General features: G+C 39.7%; 1 protein-coding gene across 1 annotated transcript; it reads right to left on the bottom strand.

Annotated features, from left to right (window-relative positions):
* Positions 1-452: 452 nt before the first annotated feature.
* LOC148765210 (uncharacterized) lies at positions 453-8,760 on the bottom strand. Its single transcript, XM_088813301.1, has 2 exons — positions 5,495-8,760; positions 453-3,001 (listed from the first exon to the last, which is right to left on the bottom strand). The coding sequence occupies exons 1-2, from the start codon at positions 8,595-8,597 to the stop codon at positions 780-782; spliced, it is 5,325 nt and encodes a 1,774-aa protein (XP_088669427.1). The 5' UTR covers positions 8,598-8,760; the 3' UTR covers positions 453-779.
* Positions 8,761-13,765: the final 5,005 nt, after the last annotated feature.

The raw sequence follows: 13,765 nt of genomic DNA, 5'->3' as shown, positions 1-13,765 counted from the left end.
TGGCTTGGGCAATTCGTCGAACACCTTGTGGACGTTCTTGGTGGAATGGGTTTTTAGAGAAAATTGCACCTTGCTTGAATCCTCCCTGCGCAAATCAACAACAAACCACCGAGATTAAGTAATAATTGTGTGTAAGTGGTGAATTTTCGGCGGAATTTGGACAAGAAAAGGAAAAAAATTCGAAAGAGAAAGACTAGGGTTCGAAGTGGGGGTGAGGGAGGATTTGAAATTGTGAAAATTGGGGTGTGGAGACCCCATTTCAATCTGCCCGTTTTTTTTTTGTTTCGCACGGCCGTGCGAGTATTTGTACTATATTTTCGGACGGCCGTGCGAATCTGAAATATTGGGCAGTAGCCTACTGTGTCTCGGACGGCCGTCCGAGAATTAAGTCAAAATTCCGCACGGCCGCGCCCCTTCACAATTTTGTCCAGTAGCAAATTTAAAATCTCGGACGGCCGTGCGAGATTTTGGCATAAAATCCGCACGGCCGCGCCCTTTTGCGTTTTTGTCCAGTAGCTGCTCCAACATCTCACACGGCCGTGTGAGATTCCTGCCTTTTTCTTGCACGACCGTGTGAATAATTGCAATTAGGCCCCTGAAAAATACAAACGTCTTATTAGTGCCCCTGAAACTTTTTTTTTTTTTTTTAAATTAAAATAAAATAAAAACTAAACTAACAAAATAATAAAATAAAATAAAAAATAAAAACGAAATCTCGGGTTGCCTCCCGAGAAGCGCTAAGTTTACAGTCTTCAGCCGGACTTTGTCTGCTTCTTTGTTCAAGCTAACGTGACCGAAGTCACTTGGCGATTGAATTCCCCTCCACGATAATGCTTGAGGCGTTGCCCATTGACTTTGAACGATTTTTCGGTTTCGGGATCCAATAATTCGACTGCGCCGTGCAGAAATACGTCGAGTATAGTAAACGGTCTGGACCATCTTGACTTGAGTTTTCCCGGAAACAACTTTAGACGGGAGTTGTAGAGGAGAACCAATTGTCCCTTTTGAAATTCTCGATGCAATATCTTGTTATCGTGCCAACGCTTGGTTTTCTCTTTGTATACACGATTGCTTTCATATGCATTCAATCTCAATTCATCGAGCTCGTTGAGTTGGAGCATGCGTCTCTCCTTGCACGCTTCAAGATCGAAATTCAGTTTCTTAATTGCCCAAAACGCATTATGCTCCAATTCAACCGGTAGATGACACGCCTTGCCATAAATCAATCGAAACGGTGTCATCCCAAGTGGAGTTTTGTAAGCTGTACGATATGCCCAAAGTGCATCATCTAATTTTCTCGACCAATCCTTCCGGGTAGGACTAACAACCTTTTCGAGGATGTTCTTGATTTCACGATTCGTGACCTCGGCTTGCCCGTTCGTCTGAGGGTGGTAGGCCAATGCGACCTTGTGCTTTACACCATACTTGGCCAAGAGTGCTTCGAATTGTTTATTGCAAAAGTGAGTGCCTCCATCACTAATAATTGCTCGTGGTGTTCCAAAGCGGGTGAAAATCTGTCTTTCTAAGAAAGCACAAACCACTGCAGAATCATTAGTAGGAAAGGCGGACGCCTCAACCCATTTAGATACATAATCGACAGCCACTAAGATGTTTAAGTTATTGAATGATGGGACAAAAGGTCCCATAAAATCTATTCCCCATACATCGAAGGGCTCTACTTCGATCATTGTATTTAATGGGAGCTCGTGCCTCCTTGAAATATTACCAACTCGCTGGCATCTATCACAACTTGAAAGAAAATTATAGCAATCTTTAAACAAAGTTGGCCAAAAGAAACCTGATTGGAGCACCTTTCTCGCCGTGCGCTCACCTCCATAATGTCCCGCATAATCCGAGCCATGGCAGTGAAAAAGTATATCTCCTTGCTCGCTTTCCGGTACACATCTTCGAATGACTAAATCGGTGCATTGTCTAAACAAAAAGGGTTCTTCCCAAAAGTAGAAATTCACATCGTGTAAAAACTTTTTTCGTTGATGAAAAGTGAGCTCAGGTGGAAGTACATGGCTAACTAAATAATTCACAAAATCCGCATACCATGGTACTTCTTGATTATCAACAACAAGCAATTGTTCATCCGGAAAGTTTTCATTAATGCATATTGGATCTTTTAATTCCGTTTCTAGCCTAGACAAATGATCGGCTACTTGATTTTCGCTACCCTTACGATCACGAATTTCCAAATCGAATTCTTGTAACAATAAAACCCACCTAATAAGTCTAGGTTTTGCTTCTTTCTTTTCTATCAAATATTTTAAAGCCGAGTGATCCGTGTAGACAATGACTTTTGTGCCTATAAGATATGATCTAAATTTTTCGAATGCAAAAACAACTGCTAGCAACTCTTTTTCAGTTGTGGTATAATTTAATTGTGCCTCGTTTAGAGTTTTGCTAGCATAGTAAATTGAATGAAAAATTTTATTCTTTCTTTGACCCAATACGGCACCTACCGCAAAATCACTGGCATCGCACATAAGCTCAAAAGGTTCATTCCAATCGGGCACAACAATAATAGGAGCAGTTACTAACCTTGTTTTCATGTCGTCGAAGGCTTTGAGGCATTCGTCATTGAAGTCAAATTTGACGTCCTTCTCCAGCAAATTGCACAATGGTTTGGCAACTTTGGAAAAATCCTTGATGAACCGCCTATAGAATCCCGCATGTCCCATAAAACTTCGAATCCCCTTTACGGAAATTGGTGGCGGTAATTTCTCGATTGTCTCGATTTTTTCTCGATCGACTTCTAACCCTTTCCTTGACACCTTGTGTCCTAACACAATTCCTTCTTGCACCATAAAGTGGCACTTTTCCCTGTTGAGCACCAAATTTGTCTCTTCACACCTGCGAAGAACCTTAGCCAGTATTTGGAGACAAGTGTCATACGTATCACCGAAAACAGAAAAATCATCCATAAAAATTTCAAGACCACATTCAACCATGTCCGTAAAAATTGCCATCATACACCGTTGGAAAGTAGCCGGTGTTAGAGTAGGTGACCAACAAGCCAACTTGTGGCTGTGGTCTTTCGTATTTATTATGGTAATAAACAAACCTTTATTCGTATTAATGATAAAAAAACCTTGGCATTCTATATCTTTGTCCCTTTGTCACAAGCATAGATATAGTCCTTACAGTTATTACAAGTACTAGTAATTGATCGTTAGGATCGTGAGATATTTACTTAAGTATTATAACTGTTAAACGTGTTCCTAGTCGAAGGGTTATGCCACCAATGAGGATATCGGCCTTTCCCATTAGAAGACTAGCACTTAGTGTATGTGTACTACATCTCATCAGTAAACGGTATTGTGATATCGGCATGCATAAGTGGGTGCTCGTAAGTTGACGAGTTCACTGAACTCCCTCACCCTAGAAATCTCTAAGTGGTTCCCAATAATCGAGTAGAGATATCTATGGTATAGTTGTACACCATTAGTTCTTATGACCTAGACATCACCGTGACTTCACTAGAGGACCAGCTGTATTGTGACCTGTCTCTGAGTTCCACCGAGGACCATCCCAAGGGCCAGTGTTCGTGCAGTCCGAAATCTAGTGGGAAGTCTGTGCATTGTAGTCGGGGATTTGATCGCTAGAATAGTCTTGGATGTCCTGTGTGTTCTGATAGTTTGTAATCATTCTAAGTCTCTAGATAGAGCTGACTAAGTGATGATTAGAGGATTCGATTCTCTAAGTCATGCACGTGACGATTACAACACTTAGAACGATCGCACCGTCATTGAACATATAAAGAGGTCTCGACGAACCAATGCCTCTAGTTCAATCGGGACATATGAATCGAAGGGACCGTAATGTACGTTAACTATATCTGAAGGTTCTTGCAGGCACTTCATTTGTATCTAGGGAATCATGACGCGTAGTTGATAGACGCCAATCTTGATTCGTTGGGTGATTAAGGTGAAACGAGTTTCATCTTAATCGTAACTCTAAGGGGACGAGTTTTGACCACAAAGGGTTGTGGGCCCACGGCTAGCTTACACCTGAACCATCGAGGTTCACACTGCTCGTGCACATGAGATCTTTGAATAAACGGTCAGAGATAAAATGGTTTATCTTTGCATGATTGGAAGTCAATATGATTGGGTCCAACATTCGTAATTTGGAATTATGAATGAGAATAAGAAAAGAAAAAGAATAGGCAAACATATTAGTGGACTTTCTAAATCGGGAAGTTTCCAAATTTAGAAAGTGCACTGAATTAGGGTTTCCACTTTTGGAAAGTTGGAAATCGAGAGTTGGCACTCGTAATGACGAGGACATTATAATGATTCCGAAAATGTAATCGTTACAATTTTCCGATCATTGAATTGAGAGAGACGAGCAAGTTAAAGAACTAACGAACTTAAGCTGTTGGGCCCTGTCCAACTTAAGCCCGTTAGGGTTTTATGCAAGACACTATAAATACTTGATTTATAGGTCTTACACATATGAGAATACACGAACTAACCCTAGCCGCTCTCACCTCTCTCGGCCAATCTCAACCCACGGCCACCGCCGCCGTCGCCACCATCTCGCCGGAATCGGCCATCCGTTGGCCGATCCTTTTGGTATTTCTTTCCTTCTTTCTATTCTTCCGTTTTTATAACTATTACGTGTCAAGTGCCACGTATTTAGTAGATCGAAGTATAAGAGGTGAAATCCAAGAGGAGGAAGATCGAAGAATCGAAGATGCGAGAAGGCAATTCTGAAAAACTGTTCTCGAATTTTCTGCGCTGTCCAGCGAGAAATTTCGCCATAAATCTACCGGTGATCGGATGGACGTGAAATTTTGACAGAAGCTTCAAGACTCATAAATCTACATTATTCTAGAAGGAATTGTCCATCCAGTAAATAAGAAAGGAGATATTGAAGTCGGAGAAAGGCTGTAATTTCAGATCAGCAAACAGGTTGGATCAATAGGAGTGGGAAGAGCAGCTGGCCATCTTCTCGAGTCTTCGTTCGATTGATGCTTCAAGGACAGCACGTGAATCACACGCGCCGCCGTAGCTCGGATCATCGCCGTTGCTGCCCCGGATTGCACGGATTGGTTTCCGTGGCAATCTAGCTTTGCTTAGTGCGCCTACCTCACGCTTCAAGAGGTAATGTTTCGAATCTATTGTCATTCGATTCGGTTACGTTTAAATTAATATATGCATATTCGTTTTAATAAGAAACTTGTATGATTTTATGTGTCTACATGAAATTGGTTTTATTATTGCGAGCATGATTATTTGATTTAAACGCGAGCATGCTAATTGATTTAATTTCGATTAAGTAATTAAGCATGTTGTTGTTTTAATTTCGCTGGTAGTGCGAAGGTACGCAATGTATGTTGTTTTTAATTTCGCTGGAAGCGCAAAGGTACGCAATTAATTGTTCTCAATTATCGGGCATGTGTTTATGTGTTTTAAATCCGTTTAATTCGCATAAAATTTTTGTTTTCCGATGCGTACACGTGCCTGTTACCCAACAGCCGGTGCATTGGATAAACCAAAAGGCATACGTCTAAAAGCAAAAGTACCAAAAGGAGAAGTAAAAGTGGTTTTGTCTTGATCCTCGGGAGCTATGGCAATTTGGTTATAACCGGAATACCCATCTAAAAAGCAATAAAATTCTTGACAAGCTAGCCTATCAAGCATTTGATCAATAAAGGGCAAAGGGAAGTGGTCTTTTCTAGTGGCTTTATTCAATTTTCTATAATCCATGCAAATTTGCCAACCCGTTACTGTCCTAGAAGGGATTAATTCATTTTTTTCGTTTTTTATAACAGTCATTCCCCCCTTCTTGGGTACACATTGTACCGGACTAATCCACGCACTATCGGAAATAGGAAAAATAATACCTGCGTCTAACCACTTGATGATTTCTTTCTTTACAACTTCCTTCATGATGGGGTTCAATCGCCTCTGTTGTTCCACTGAAGATTTATGGCTCTCTTCCAATATGATCTTGTGCATGCAAAAAGTTGGACTTATGCCCTTGATGTCGGCAATTGTCCATCCAATTGCTAGCTTGTGCTCTCGCAAGACCTCCAAAAGTCTCTTTTCCTGTAGACCTGTCAAAGATGAAGAAATAATAACAGGTAAGGTTTCATGAGCTCCAAGAAACATATATTTTAAATGAGATGGTAAAACTTTAAGCTCAAGTTTCGGAGGTTCGATCACTGAAGGCTTAAACGTGACAGATAACGGGAGCTCCGTTTCCAAACTTTCTAAGCGTGGTCTTGACAACGGCTTTGCCGAATTCAACCAACATAGTTGTTCTGTCACTGCTTCTTCCTCAACTGATGTTCCTACACTCAAAGATGCTTCCAACGGATCCGCAATTAATGGTTCAACAAAATCAAAATTCAATTGATCTAACACATCAAAAGCAAAACATTCATCACCCTCTTGAGGGTGTTTCATTGTACGGAAAACATCAAATTTAATCGTTTCATCCCCCAAAGACATAGATAAAATTCCATTATACACATCAATTATAGTTCTACCCGTTCTCAATAAAGGTCTTCCCAAAATCAAAGGAATTTCTTTATCTTCTTCCATATCCAGAACTACAAAATCTGCAGGAAAGATGAATTTATCTACTTTAACTAACACATCTTCTACTATTCCTTTTGGGTATATGAGTGATCTATCGGCTAACTGTAAAGTCACAGATACCAATTTTATATCTCCTAATCCCAAACTTTGAAAACCTGAGAAAGGCATGAGATTAATGCTCGCACCTAGATCTATGAGAGATTTTGCAAAGAACTTACCTCCGATAGCGACTGGAATCGTAAACTTACCCGGGTCTCCAAGCTTTGGTGGAATTGGGCGAGTAAGAATGGCACTGCATTGTTCGGTTAAGGCTATCATCTCATGTTCACCGAACTTCCGTTTCTTTGATACCATGTCTTTCAAAAATTTCACCCAATGAGGCATTAGTTCAAATGCTCGAGTAAAAGGAATATTAATATGTAATTCACTCAATTGCTCAAGAAAACTTTTGTAATACGACTCATTTTTCGCCTTTATCTGGCGTTGAGGATAGGGTTCTTGAGGGGTCGGCTTAGGCGCAACGACCCTTTTTTCACCTGGTGGATCTGTCAGAGTCTCCGTTTCCTTTTCTTGTTGCTCCCCTCCATCCTTGCTTGTCGCCTTCTTCGTCACTTCTTCCAGTTGTCTTCCATTCCTCAAACTGACAGCTTTGCATTGCTCGTTGGTGCCCTTTCGAGGGTCTTCCGTATTCGACGGCAGTGCTCCCGATGGCCTCGCGGTTAGTTGGGTTGCAAGTTGACCCATTTGTGTTTCCAGATTTCGGATGGAGGCTTGGGTGGTTTTCATAAATTGCGCCAAGATATTTGCGATATCACCACCTTGAGGTTGAGCTTGAGGCGGATTTTGGAATCCGGGAGCTGGTCGTGAATAATTAGGCGGTTGACCTTGAGGTGGTGCTTGCCTTTGTCCTTGCTGATTTCCTCCCCACCCAAAATTTGGGTGATCTTTCCATCCCGGATTGTACGTGTTGGAGTACGGGTTCCTCTGTTGTCGATTGGTGTCATGCACATAATTTAGAGACTCCGTTTCGTCTACGCCTTGGTCGGGAGCTTGGACTGCATGGACTTGCTGAGTCTGCAAAGCCGCTACTTGCTTCGATAGCTTTTCTAACAGGGCCGTGATTGCAGTGACCCCGTCTAACTCCAAAATTCCTCCCGTCTTGACTGCTCCGCTATTCGACCGATCCGATGCCCGCATGTATTTATTTCTAGCGATTCGCTCCAAAAGCTCGTATGCTTCATCGTAAGTCAAACTCATGAACATTCCTCCAGATGCAGAGTCGAGCACGGTTCTCGAGTTGTCTTGTAGCCCATCGTAAAATATTTGCAGTTGGCGCCACTCTTGAAGTCCGTGATTCGGGCACCTCCTTACTAACTGTTTGAACCGCTCCCACGTCTCGAATAATGCTTCACCGGCTTCTTGTATGAAATTTTGAATTTCTCTCCGGATTCTCTCAGTTTTTGTTGGGGAGTTGTATGTGTTCATGAAAAGTTGTGCTAGCTGGGCCCATGACGAGATGGAGTGCGGTGCGCGAGTTTGTAACCATTCTCGGGCTGCTCCTTGTAGGGAGTGCTTGAACAGGCGGAGTTGCAGTGCTTCGGGCGTTACTCCGTTCATCTTGTGCGAATCACACGTTTCGAGAAAGTTGACCGAGTGGAGATGTGGATCTTCGTGAGCCAATCCGCTGAATAATCCATTGTTTTGGAGCATAGTGAGGAGTCCCGCTCGAATTTCGAAATTGTTGGCTTCAATGGGGGGCTGCTGGATGCTTGATTGAAACCCATTGAGTGTCGGAACGGTGTACTCATGCAATGCTCGTTGACGAGGTGGTGGATTAATTAGCTGGCGTTGCTCTTGCTCGGTGATGACTTCTCTCGCCGCATTCGGTGGGCGCCTTTGGTCACCTTCCCCACGGTTAATCTCTTCTTCCATTGTTGCGGGAGCGTTTTTAGCTAACCGTTGATTTCTCCTGGCTTGCCTAAATGTTCGCTCAATTTCGGGGTCGAGAGGTAGCAAGCTCGTGTCGTGTCCTCTTCGCATAAAAGGTACCTAAACAAAATAATAAAAATAAAATAATTAAAAATAAATAAATAAAATGGCTGAAGTAAGAAAAATTGCTCAAATTTAATATTAGGATAAATAAATAATTTAGCCGTATTCCCCGGCAACGACGCCAAAAACTTGTTCGGTGCTAAATACCAACACGCAATTGCACGTATTGCAAACAAGTAGTAAAGTGGACTCGTGAGAGTCGGATGTCGATCCCACAGGGAATACGCAAATTACCTAATCCTAAGTACCAAATTCTAACAATTATGATTTTTATCCAGCCTACGCAAGTTTGTCAATTTAAATCAATTAATCAATTAATCTAATTAAAAAAACAATAATCACGAGAAAATATCAATATAAAACGGATCTAGGATTTTATCTTCCCCCTATGCGATAATTCGTCACCCAATTAAACCTCTATCATGCAAGTTACGATTCCCGATTATTAACCCAAGACACGAAATTACTCATAACCCGCTGTCGCGTGTATTATGAGTCTATTATTCATAAACGATTCACTATATGTCTATGCAAACCTAGTATGAATAAAGCATTAAAATAACAAGTCTCGTAAACGGCTACCTAACGTATTATTTGTATGTCTACGATAATACATGCAATTAACACACTCATCCGGTGAAAACTACTCGAAGGCTCTCCTATCCTTGTTCTAATTATTAAAACGATCTGTCAATCAATTCTAACAATAACGTATAGCAACATAAATTAGCTACTTTCATGCGCTAAATAAAATCAAATAGGAGAAATAATCGAAGAATTTAAACTTGCATAATATTAGAAAAATAGGTTCGAATCACCACATAGGGTTCCAACAAAATCCTAGAATAGAAACTTAGCTACTCATGTTCTTAGCGAAAAGCATAATAAAAATACGAAAGTTCATAAAAAATCTAGAATTAAAAGTAAAGGAAGAACTATGATGAAGATTCGTCAAGTCTTCGTCTTCGTTGCTCCGTTCTCTTGCTCCTAGATTGCGTGTAAAAAGATAAAAGATAAAAGATAGATTCCTATTTGTGTGCTATTTTGCCTTTAAATAGGGTGCAAAGATATAAAAAGGCGGTTTCCCTGTGTAATTAAACTTCCTTCACTGCGCCACTTCGTGAACCCGGACGGCCGTGTGAGAATTAGACTTGAAATCCGGACGGCTGTCCGGTCTTTAATTCTTCAGAGTTTTGATTTTCTCACTTTTGGCCCACCTTTTCTCCGAATTTGCAGTTTTGACCCCAAAAGTTTCCCATTCTTCAATTTGTACCTAAAATACAAATAATAACCATTTTAAGCACCAATTATCATTAAAACACACCAAAAGACCCAATTAAAAGGTGAAATTAAGTATAAAAATATACACTTAACAATGTCCATTTGAGCGAGTGTGCTTATGCATGTTTGTTGATTTGTATTAATGTCCCAGGATTGTAGTTTGTGTTTTCATGATCCTTTTTGTGAATGCACTTGCGTGAGTACTTTTGTGCATGCTCTTGTACTTTAACTTATGTGCGTATCTCTTCTAGCAAGTGTTTTTGTGCACGTTTCTTGATGCGCATTCATGTCCTCGAACTAAAGTACGTATTTTCATGATCGCTTTTGGAATCCAATTTTGACCATGTTCCTGTCCGAATTTGGGATTTTGCCATTAGACAGGAATTGTAGCCAGCTGAAATAGCTTTCCAATGCCGCTAAAACCAGTTGATTTGGAGTACGGATGAAAAAGTTATGCTCGACTTCGTGGACACTTCCAAAGATGTTCGGGGATTGTCTCTTCTAATTTGATTTTATTTTCCTAATTGCAACTCTTTTCTTACTCTTTGATCATTTTTGCTTCCTGGACACCTAATTTTCGATTTGTACCTATAAGATTCCAATTCCACCAATTAATATAGAAATATAAATTAATCCGGAAAAAAATCTGCGTAAACGTAGACGTAGAGTTTTATTTCTACACTCCAGTGTATCTTTTTTATCTAGTGTTTTTGCTGTTGTTTGTTGATACGTATTAAAGTCCTAGTATTGAAGTTCGTATTTTTAAGAACGTTGTTGCGAATGCACTTTTGCGCATGTTTTTTTACATGTACGTTTGTGCATTTTCATTTGAGCGAGTGTGCTTATGCATGTTTGTTGATTTTTATTAATGTCCTAGGATTGTAGTTTGTGTTTTCAAGATGCTTTTTGCAAATGCACTTTTGCGTGAGTACTTTTGTGCATGCTCTTGTACTTTTACTTATGTGCGTATCTCTTCTAGCGAGTGGTTTTGTGCACGTTTCTTGATGCGCATTCATGTCCTCGAACTAAAGTACGTATTTTCATGATCGCTTTTGGAATCGAATTTTGAGCATGTTCCAGTCCGAATTTGGAATTTTGCCATTAGACAGGAATTGTAGCCAGCTTAAATAGCTTTCCAATGCCGCTGAAACCAGTTGATTTGGAGTACGGATGAGAATTTTATGCTCGACTTCGTGGACACTACCAAAGATGTTCGAGGATTGTCTCTTCTAATTTGATTTTATTTTCCTAATTGCAACTCTTTTCTTACTCTTTGATCGTTTTTGCATCCTGGACACCTAATTTTCGATTTGTACCTATAAGATACCAAATCCACCAATTAATATAGAAATATAAATTAATTCGGAAAAAAATACACGTAAACGTAAACGTAGAGTTTTATTTCTACACTCCACTGTATCTTTTTTATCTAGTGTTTTTGCTGTTGTTTGTTGATGCATATTAAAGTCCTAGTATTGTAGTTCGTGTTTTTAAGAACGTTGTTGCGAATACACTTTTGCGCATGTTTTTTTACATGTACGTTTGTGCATGTCCATTTGAGCGAGTGTGCTTATGCATGTTTGTTGATTTGTATTAATGTCCTTGGATTGTAGTTTGTGTATTCATGATCCTTTTTGCGAATGCACTTTTGCGTGAGTACTTTTGTGCATGCTCTTGTACTTTAACTTATGTGCGTATCTCTTCTAGCGAGTGTTTTTGTGCACGTTTCTTGATGCGCATTCATGACCTCGAACTAAAGTACGTATTTTCATGATCGCTTTTGGAATCCAATTTTGACCATGTTCCAGTCCGAATTTGGAATTTTGCCATTAGACAGGAATTGTAGCCAGCTGAAATAGCTTTCCAATGCCGCTAAAACCAGTTGATTTGGAGTACGGATGAAAAAGTTATGCTCGACTTCGTGGACACTTCCAAAGATGTTCGGGGATTGTCTCTTCTAATTTGATTTTATTTTCCTAATTGCAACTCTTTTCTTACTCTTTGATCATTTGTGCTTCCTGGACACCTAATTTTCGATTTGTACCTATAGGATTCCAAATCCACCAATTAATATAAAATATAAATTAATCCGGAAAAAAATCCGCGTAAACGTAAACGTAGAGTTTTATTTCTACACTCCAGTGTATCTTTTTAATCTAGTGATTTTGCTGTTGTTTGTTGATGCATATTAAAGTCCTAGTATTGTAGTTCGTGTTTTTAAGAACGTTATTGCGAATACACTTTTGCGCATGTTTTTTTACATGAACGTTTGTACATGTCCATTTGAGCGAGTGTGCTTATGCATGTTTGTTGATTTGTATTAATGTCCCAGGATTGTAGTTTGTGTTTTCATGATCCTTTTTGTGAATGAAGTTTTGCGTGAGTACTTTTGTGCATGCTCTTGTACTTTTACATATGTCCGTATCTCTTCTAGCGAGTGTTTTTGTGCACATTTCTTGATGCACATTCATGTCCTCGAACTGTAGTACGTATTTTCATGATTGCTTTTGGAATCCAATTTTGACCATGCTCTAGTTCGAATTCGGAATTTTGCCATTACGCAGGAATTGTTGCCAGCTGAAATAGCTTTCCAATGGCGCTGAAACCAGTTGATTTGGAGTACGGATGAGAACGTTATGCTCAACTTCGTGGACATTACCAAAGATGTTCAGGGATTCTCTCCTCTAATTTGATTTTATTTTCCTAATTGCAGCTCTTTTCTTACTCTTTGATCATTTTTGCTTCCTGGACACCTAATTTTCGATTTGTACTTGTAAGATTCCAAATCCACCAATTAATATAGAAATATAAATTAATCCGAAATAAAATCCACGTAAACGTAAACGTAGAGTTTTATTTCTACACTCCACAGTATCTTTTTTATCTAGTGTTTTTGCTGTTGTTTGTTGATGAGTATTAAAGTCCTAGTATTGTAGTTCGTGTTTTTAAGAACGTTGTTGCGAATGCACTTTAGCGCATGTTTTTTTACATGTACGTTTGTGCATGTCCATTTGAGCGAGTATGCTTATGGATGTTTGTTGATTTGTAATAATGTCCTAGGATTGTAGTTTGTGTTTTCATGATCCTTTTTGCGAATGCACTTCTGCGTGAGTACTTTTGTGCATGCTCTTGTACTTTTACTTATGTGCGTATGTCTTCTAGCGAGTGTTTTTGTGCACGATTCTTGATGCGCATTCATGTCCTCGAACTGTAGTACGTATTTTCATGATCGCATTTGGAATGCAATTTTGACCATGTTCAAGTCCGAAATTGGAATTGTGCCATTAGACAGGAATTGTAGCCAGTTGAAAAAGCTTTCCAATGCCGCCGGAACCAGTTGATTTGGAGTACGGATGAGAAAGTTATGCTCGACTTCGTGGACACTTCCAAAGATGTTCGGGGATTGTCTCTTCTAATTTGATTTTATTTTCCTAAGTGCAACTCTTTTCTTACTCTTTGATCATTTTTGCTTCCTGGACACCTAATTTTCGATTTGTACCTATAAGATTCCAAATCCACCAATTAATATAGAAATATAAATTAATCCGGAAAAAAATCCGCGTAAACGTAAACGTAGAGTTTTATTTCTACACTCCAGTGTATCTTTTTTATCTAGTGTTTTTGCTGTTGTTTGTTGATGCGTATTAAACTCCTAGTATTGTAGTTCCTGTTATTAAGAACGTTGTTGCGAATGCACTTTTGCGCATGGTTTTTTACATGTACGTTTGTGCATGTCCATTTGAGCGAGTGTGCTTATGCATGTTTGTTGATTTGTATTAATGTCCTATGATTGTAGTTTGTGTTTTCAAGATCCTTTTTGCGAATGCACTTTGCATGAGTACTTTTGTGCATGCTCTTGTACTTTTACTTATGTG

Source organism: Erythranthe guttata, chromosome 14 (assembly GCF_056151865.1).
Source record: "Erythranthe guttata isolate IM_541 chromosome 14, IM_541, whole genome shotgun sequence".
NCBI classification, from domain to species: Eukaryota; Viridiplantae; Streptophyta; class Magnoliopsida; order Lamiales; family Phrymaceae; genus Erythranthe; species Erythranthe guttata.
This window is presented reverse-complemented; position numbering and strand designations above follow the sequence as displayed.